The sequence below is a fragment of the Amphiura filiformis genome, chromosome 20, assembly GCF_039555335.1.
Source record: "Amphiura filiformis chromosome 20, Afil_fr2py, whole genome shotgun sequence".
Taxonomy (NCBI): Eukaryota; Metazoa; Echinodermata; class Ophiuroidea; order Amphilepidida; family Amphiuridae; genus Amphiura; species Amphiura filiformis.
In genome coordinates this window covers 48,425,058-48,434,407 of record NC_092647.1, presented here as the reverse complement: position 1 = coordinate 48,434,407, position 9,350 = coordinate 48,425,058, and the positions used below count along the sequence as shown (strand labels likewise).

The window sequence follows — 9,350 nt, the reverse complement described above, 5'->3', positions numbered from 1 at the left end:
TCTTCTCCTTGACTTTTTCGGATCTTCTTTGACTTCCGATCCCAAAAAGCAGGGTCCAGTGTTAGGGTTAACTAAGATGTATTTTTCCAGATCAGAGCCTACCCTAACCCTAACACCCAAAAATCTTACAAAATCTTACGATGAAAAAATCTGCGCATGCATGAATCCCAGGGTCTGCGATGGCGCAATCACCCTAAGTGTTATATGCGCACGGAATTGCTGGCCGGGCAGCAATAACCCGATGTAGCTACCGGTCCGTGATCGTGTGCTTGGCATGCAAGGGGTCAAATGTTCGAATCCCGGGGGTGCCAAGTCAAAAATTCTTCTTCTCCTTGACTTTTTCGGATCTTATTTGACTTCCGATCCCAAAAAGCAGGGTCCAGTGTTAGGGTTAATAATGCACTTCACTATCTGAGCTAGCTTTCATGTTATTAGAGCGCTTCCAATATCCAAGTTATAGAACAGGTTAAAGAACTTCTTAATTAAGAAATACACAATGAGGAGGTCAAACTTCATGCAAAATTTGCATTTCGACAAAGCAGAACAAACCTTTTTAGCCCTTAGTAATGACAATGACTAACTGTGAACTGCTTTAGTGAGCTCAGATCATTTAGTTGCAGAAAGTTACCAGGTTGTTTCGTCCGAATAAAAAAAAGATAAATTCATAACATTGTTTTATTCCAGCCTCAATACATTTTACAACTTGAAATTTTAGTGATGAAGTATTATTGAGTCAACTGATATCATTGTTGTTGTATTTTCAGGTACCAATGAGGTTCCGACGTTACAAACGATAGACTCGTATATGACCAAATTACATCAGATCATCTTAGATTCACCGCAAGAAAACGAGAACCTTATATCGAGTGTGAGAGAAATAGTGGGAAGGCTCGATTTACAGGGGTAAGTCTGCTATATGTATAAAATAATTCAGAAAAAAGGGCCATTATTTATAGTGCGCTACACACAGGCATAAACCCACAAGCCTCAGCACACTCAGCAGGAATTCAATGAACAATGTGGCTCAAGACACACCATATAAACCATTTAGCAACAATCTCAATGAATTATCAAAGCCAGGATTGGCTCCCTGATTTCTCGTATCGTAACTGAAACAAAAAGCAGCCAGTTCTTTGCCCAAGGGAATTCCAAGTTAGCTCAATTTATTCATGAGAATAAACAGAGACTGCGTCAGGGCCCGAACTCTCACTGTGCACATCAATGCACCAGATTGAGTAGCGTGAATGTATACCAGGGTTGTCTTGTTTTTTCAGAAGAAAGTTGTGTCCATCAATACTTTAAAAGGGTGGTGGGGACATTTGATAGGTGCCCAAATTCCTAATATTTGGGTGCTTTTACCACTTCAAAGAAAAAATCACCATATTGGACAGAAGGCAACTTTAGTGGATCTATAATTTTGTTCATCTCAAGTTTGGTAGTGACGTCAGTGCTTTTTTGCGGTTGCGCCGCCAGCATGCTGACAAACCGCCCCTGTACGTGGGGGTCATCAAAGATATTGGTCCTATTTTTGATCAAATAACTAAAGAAAATAAGGAATGCTATCTAATGGGGGATTTTAATATAGACTTGTTAAAGGATGACTGTCACAAACAAACTCATGAGTATCTTAATCTTGTTTATTCATATTCGTTCATGCCAACAATTTACAAACCAACTAGAATAACTGAACATAGTGCAACCATTATTGATAATATACTTACAAATAATCACAACGATGTAAACTCAGAAATAATAGTTACTGATGTCAGTGATCATCTATTAACTATAGTACTCAAAAATCGGGCAGTAAGAAAAACATCGCCTGATGAAAGAAATTACTTCTATAAGAGGAATCATAATACTTGTAATATAAATAATTTGAAGCAAAAACTTTCCAATGTGAATTGGCATGCTGAACTGGATAATGAAGATGTAAATGATAGTTACAATAAGTTTATACATATTTTCAATAATGTATATGATGAATGTGTGCCTTTGACAAAATGCAAGAGTAATAATAAAAAGAACCAAAATTTCCTTGGATAAGTAGAGGTCTTCTCAAAAGTATAAAAACTAAGAATAAGATGTATAAGAGGTATATACAAAAGCCATGTGATGAAACGCTTGAGTCATTCAAAACATATAGAAATAAGTTAAACACGTTAATCGAAAATCAAAAAGAGAGTATTATAAAAAGAAATTTGAATCTGTTAAACACAATCTACAAAAAACTTGGAAAACAATAAATAGCATTATTGGACGTAACAACAAAAGAAATATGCAAGCTAAATTCAAAAATGATGAAGGCGAAACGGTGTCAGATCCCCAGAAAATTTCAAATGAATTTAATGAATATTTTGTTAACATCGGACCTAAATTAGCTTCCAAGATTACAACAAATGGCAAGAAGTACTATGATTATTTAAAGAGCCCATTAAGCAGTAGCATGTACATGAAACCAATTGTTAATGAAGACGTTATAAAAATAATACATAAATTTAATCAAAACAAGAGTGCTGGTCACGATACTATTGGTAATTACGTGGTAAAAAAGATTGCAAAGGAAATATCGATTCCGTTAACTATCATATTCAACCTGTCTATTACTGCTGGTGTAGTACCAAATGAGTTAAAGATCGCATAAAGGTAATTCCCATTTATAAGAAAGAAAATCCAGAAGTTTTCTCCAACTATCGTCCAGTTTCTGTCCTGCCATGCTTTTCAAAAATACTTGAAAGGCTTGTATTCAACAGATGCATACATTACATTGATAAATATGAAATTCTAAATGATAAGCAATTTGGCTTTAGATCTAAACATTCTACCTATATGGCTATCTTGGAATTTATTGACAAAATTAGTAATGCTGTCGAAAACAATGAGACAACTGTTGGGATTTTCTTAGATTTGTCAAAAGCCTTTGACACTATCGACCATAGTATTTTATTACATAAACTGGAACATTATGGTTTTAGAGGAAACGTTTTAAAATGGTTTAAAGATTACTTACATAATAGAAAACAGTATGTGTATTACAATTCTTGTAAATCTGAATATAAAGATATAATATGTGGAGTACCTCAAGGCTCCATCCTAGGCCCATTATTGTTCATTTTGTATGTTAATGATATCATAAATACTTCCACCATTCTAAAATTTGTCTTGTTTGCCGATGATACTACTATAACTTATTCACATAAGGACATTGTGTCCAAATACGATCTTATCAACAATGAATTAAAAGAAGTTAATAATTGGTTTAAGGCTAATAAGCTATCAGTGAATGCAAGCAAGACTAATTATATGGTGCTTGGTACAAATCACAAAACATCACGCGTATTGTACAATGCTACTAATAATATTATATTAGATAATGTAATCCTGGAAAGGTTGAATAAAACCAAATTTCTTGGAGTGACAATTGATGAGAATCTAACTTGGAAATTTCATATTACCAACATCTCAAAGAATATATCTAGAGGTGTTGGTGTAATAAACCAACTGAAACATTTTGTTCCCGAACGAATAATGTATTCACTATATTGTACTTTAATACTTCCTTACATAAACTACGGTATCTTAGCATGGGGAAATACTTGTCAAAAATATTTGGAAAAGATTTTCAAACTTCAAAAAAAAGCCCTTAGAATGATATCGAATAGTCACTTTTAAGTCACTCAGCCCCTATTTTCAAGAATTACAATTTGCTTAATGTTTATGATAGTTATGATCTCGAACTAAGCACTTTCATGTACAAGTATAATACCAATCTGTTACCAAAGGCCTTCAATAGTTATTTCGTTGAGCAGCGGAATCACCTCAGGTATCACACAAGAAACGCTGAAGATTACAAGATCTGTCTTACAAAAACAGAGTTTGCTAACAAAACAATAAGAACCGCCGGGCCAAGAAAATGGCATTCGATTGACAGATGCGCCAAAACGGCTACATCAGTAAAACTCTTTAGATCCCAAATTAAAACAAACCTTATGGAAATGTACACTTAATATCTCTTTGATTTACTTTGATTTACTTATTTTTATTTTTCTCCTTTTAAAACAAAAAATCGATTAAAATTAACTGATCTCTTAGCATTTATATTATATTCACAAAATGTTCAGCTTTCTTTTTTGCGATATACGTGAGCATATGTTATGAAATCCTAATTTGTCGTATACACTTATATTATGCATGTTCTTTATTCGTCATTTTTTTCCTGCTTAGTTCGTTTCTACATGAATGTATGAAAGAGGGTGGGGGGTGTTTGTATGTATGTATTTGTATTTTATTAGACAAATTAAGAAACTTAGGCTAAGGTTAAGGGGGTGCTTGTTCAGGCCTTTTTGGCCTTCTGAGCATCTCCTCATTCAAATGTGTTGTCTTGCTGTTATTGTATTGTTGTATTTTGAATGAAATAAAGACTGATTGATTGATTGATTGATGCTGACAAACCGCCCCTGTACGTGTGCGTGTAGCCGTGTACACTCAGCGTGTTTAACTTAACATGTGTGATTCGATACTGCGGCGAGCGAAATATGCACGTGCGTCAGTACCAAACTTGAGGTGAACCAAATTATACACACTTCCTGTCTCGCCCAGGGAGGGCAGTTTTAAAGACCCACCGTGACCAATAGTAAATGTAGTCCAATGTTAAGACAACTCTTTCATTATTGGACAATCTTATATTGGGCAACTGTGATGCTTGATGTGGCCCTACACAAATGATATTTAGTTGTACAGTGTGCCAATGGGCAAGTTGTTAAGTTAAATATGATGCTGCATCAAACTCCGTTAAGGGGTTACCCATGTGGTAAATTTGTGACTATTTTTGTATTTTTCTCACAAAATAATTACACACTGGTAACAAAAGTTATGTATATTATTGGGGCAAGGAATCCAATTACTACACTGAAATTTCAGTGACTCAAGACAAGCGGTTCAGTATATATGATAGGAAACGAGGTACATCCTAGCGGTACCTTATTTCTTATCATAAATAACAAACCGCTTGTCTTGGGTCACTGAAATTCCAGTGTAGTAATTGATTCCTTGCCCCTATAATATACATAACTTTTGTTACCATTGTGTTATTAGTTTTTGAGAAAAATGCAAAAATAGACACAAATTTATCGAGGGGTGTAGTACCCCTTAAGTCTGTCTTATCATTTCTAATGTGATGTTTTCTTTTGTTTTCTATTGTTCTCCACAGTGATCCCAAGTTATGACTTGAGCAGGCGATGATTACTTCTATTTAAGCTCTATCCTATCTCCATGGAGTCAAACTCCAGGCTTGTCAACTGTACATATATAATTTTATGTGTCTCTTCACAAAACAAGTGTCTGTGCATTTTGTTACCCTCAGTTCAATGCAACGATAAACTGTGTGCAAGGATGTCATGTAAAAGGAGGGATACCTCAAGGGGCTATTCCATTTAACATCCACACTAACCCTGTGGAAGATGTTAGAAACAAACATCTCAAAAAAAGTAACTAACAACCCGTAAATAATGGCCATTATTCAAAAACAGGCTATTATATTACAAATATGTAAAATGTGTTGGAAGCAGAATTTATTTCTGCACATTTTGAGACCTCATTTGATACGATAGCTCAGAAAACAATAAAACACCGTAGTGAGGTCCAGATTTGAAAGTTGCACTTACAACAAAAAACACTCAGATATCATTACACAGATTTCCTTCCATTATAATAAATACAAATCAATAGAATTTATTGCAACTTTCAAATCTTGTGTTACATTGATTTAAATGTACGCTGAGACGTCAATATTTAGTCCATTGCTACAAATGAGATTTGTAATACAATTGCCCATTTTTGAATAATGGCCATTATTTAAGGGGGTTTAGGTACTTTTTTTGAGATGTTTATATAGGGCCTATAGAAGTATGAATTTCAAATGGAATGAACACATTAGGCAGCTCCGTTTGAATTTCATACTCAACTTGAATCTTCTATAGTGGGAGGATGAGTTTCATGTAGAATAAGTTAATGTGATAATTCAATTTGAAATTCATATTTACCCTGTGGAAAATACTTCCAAAATCTTCCACAGGGGGAGTGTGGACTTTAAATAGATTAGCCCAATGTGACTGAAATGTTGCCTGCAATTGACTGTAAAAGAAGTAGTGGTACATCCTTCATTTAATTTTACACAAAGTTAACCTGATGTCAAGACTTCATTGAAGGATAATATAGCTGTATAATCCCTCAATCAAGTCTTGGCAATAGGTTAATACTGTAGAAGAATCAGAGGGGTATGGACAACAGTTTGTATCTGCATTGGGATATTCCAGTTGAAATCCATACACCCCTATGGAAGATACGATCTTAATCTCACATACAGGTGTAGATTTCAAACTGAGTTGCCCATTCAGGTAATCCCATTTGAAATTCACACTCCCTGTGTGTAAGATTAAGGTCATGTCTCCCATATAGGAGGTGTATGGATTACAACTGAAATAGCCCAATAGGATAATAGAGTGGAAGAATCAGAGGGTATCATCAGGCATGAGAATTGTCAGGCTTTTGCCTCAATTCAGGCAGTTTTGTTGTCCAAATTTACACATTTTTTCCAGCCTGTTTTGGGCCTTTTAATGCCGAATTCACACATTTTCAGGCAGTTTTCAAAAAAACCATTCTCATGCCTGGGCATTTGTTTAGCAAAACTATGACGTGCATCATGGTGAAGACATTACATGAATATTGTTGAGCAAAAACAGGATGTGTAATGTATGGTAAAGACATTACATGCATGTAGAATATTATATAATTATAACATAGTAAAGGTTAATAATCTGACAGGTGCTAATTGATATTATAATGTCATTGCATCAATTAGCACCCTGTCAAATTCAGAGATAACTTTGTCACTGATTAATTTGAGAACCAGACAGGTTTGGTTCACCCCAGAAGACCTTCTCTAGCAGAGCTTCCTCTTTAAAGAAAAGGTACTCTTTAGAGACTTAAAGAGTTATGTCTGGTGATACAACTCATAAAATGCATTAATTTTTTTGAAAAAGATCTAGTTTCTTGAGAGAAAGAAACAAGCCAATTTATTTCAGGATGAATCTGCACATGAAGTCCAGTATACATGTGATGTCTTTTGATGTGGAATTGTTTCTTGTTATGTTTTCCATTTTGCCCACAGATGTTAGTACCCTAAATTAGGTGTGCTGTACGAAGAAAACTTGTAGTTTCATGTTGAATATCTAATGTAAATATATTTTTTTGTATATTCTTAAACGTTGTTCATCTGTGCTGGTAGAATTCTAAAAGAAAGTTTTTCATTGTTGATCCAAGCACAATACACACTTGTGTTTATCTATGTGGAAGTACTTACCTTTGACAGTCACGTTCATTTGTTTGTAGTGTGACATCTTTACTTGATTTTTTTATATCGAGCATATTTAGGCATTAACAGCTGAAATCTATGAGATAACGTTGACGAAACTTCGGCCAGGCACAAGTGACTTGGTGAACGAAGGGGGTCGCCGTAGATAGCTGGTCGGGACAATTTTTACAGGACAGTCAGGTGTAGCCAACAATCGGACTTATTACCCTGACCGGAACCAACTGTAACAAGGTCTTTTATCATGGGTCATCTGCCCCGCCTTTTTCTGTGGTAAGCACTGCTTTCCAAAAGGATTTAAAACTCATTTACTTTATATCCAAAGTACTGAAGTTTAACTTGATATAAGTTATCTTTAATACTGAAGAAAGGTGAAAGTAACACCACAAACGTTTGAGGTACCAACCATACCATGTGATTGTTATCTCTTTATTTTCACACAACCTGTTTATCTGCTATGTTACTCAGGTAGCAATCAGTAGAATGAGCCCCCCCCCCTTTTATTTTATTTTGAGAGCATTTACTCAATTTTACCCATAGGGTTTTGTCCTAACCCACTCTTAATCTGTGTCCCATCGATCAAATTGTTAATCTTTATTCTTTTAGGATTTTAGGAGGGACAATGATATGCTAATTTGCCAGATTTTAATCATTTAAAAATGTTTTGTTGATATAGTTAACTTTCTGAAGTCACATGCAAAATTTGTTAAACCATGTATCGCTGCAAGTTTGGTTGTGATGTCAAAATGCATCTGAATGTGGGAAAGCATTCTGATAGTGTCTCCTTTACATTTGAGCGTATTGTACTGTGATTACAAGAATGGCGTGCATTTCAAGACTATACGACGTCACTGCTACTCAGAAGCATCAGAAAGGAATCATTGTGCTTGGATCACAAAGCAACACTTTTTTCTTTGTAACTTTTTGTACAATGTACTATGTTCCCAACTTAAAGCCAACATTTGTGATTTGCAGCACATAGCAATACCCTCAATTTTTTTGGGAATTACTACTTTTTGTACGGAAGCCTGAAATGCTTTAAATTATTCACCAATGCATTGATACACATGTGGATGCTATAGGCACTGGAATAAAGTAGCAATTTCTCTGTTTTACCTCATTTCCTTGGCCCAAAATTAAGGACATAGTGAAACCCAACTATATTTGGGGACAAAATACAAATCTTTCTATTTTTAATGCAAATCACACATTGGTTTAACAAGTTGAGGTGTCAAAACTGCATATCAGTTATATTGCATTTACAGTCTAAATGAGTATAAATATAAAAGAAATAATATTGCCATAAATTATAGAGCAGTTGTTCCCATCTTGGAGTGCCCATCTAAGATTGAATATGCAAGACAATTTTGGCATGGGGTTGCAAGTAGTTCAACAGATATGTGAGAATTGAAGTTCCTCCCCAAGTCGGGTTGCTGACTTGTTCATATTTGCTCTATATAAAGATATAGAAGTGCTTTTGAAATGTCAGCCTTTTTAGTGGTTTGTTGGCTGTCTTCCTGCTATTTTGTGTATGGTCACTCTCACGTGCCATTTTCCACATGGGATCTGTATGGCTAACAGAGGTTAGAAGTTACAATCTTCAGATAAACTGCAGGATGAGTATGACCAATTTAAATTGTTTTGTTTAAGAAAATACAACAGTTTTGGTGATAATGAAAGAGAGGTTGATTTCTGCCTTGTTTTGTTGACAAACAGTATTAGAATTTGTTTTGCTAAATTTTAGAGTGACATCAACTGTTTAGGTATAGTCTGACCAGGAAATTAAGCAGATATTAATTTTGCCATTAAGATGAGAATCCTGGTGTTTATTGCCATACATCATGTCCCAAAACAATGCCCTGGATGCACTGACCAATATTAATTAACAGTCCCCATTGATATACAAAGTTAACTGTGCAGAGCTTTTTAAAAATATGACAGATAAATGTGCCAAAGATTACTCAAGCTTTGAATCTGACCA

At 35.0% G+C, this 9,350-nt stretch overlaps 1 protein-coding gene across 1 annotated transcript in view; it reads left to right on the top strand.

The window, feature by feature from the left end:
* The window catches only part of LOC140141883 (high mobility group protein 20A-like), a 30,239-nt gene extending 24,775 nt beyond the window's left edge, over positions 1-5,464 (top strand). Inside the window, exons 9-10 of the mRNA XM_072163754.1 lie at positions 765-903; positions 5,210-5,464. Of these exons, the coding sequence (XP_072019855.1) occupies positions 765-903; positions 5,210-5,225 (155 nt within the window). The 3' untranslated portion in view covers positions 5,226-5,464. The remainder of the gene's footprint in view (positions 1-764; positions 904-5,209) is intronic.
* The last annotated feature ends 3,886 nt before the right edge of the window (positions 5,465-9,350 follow it).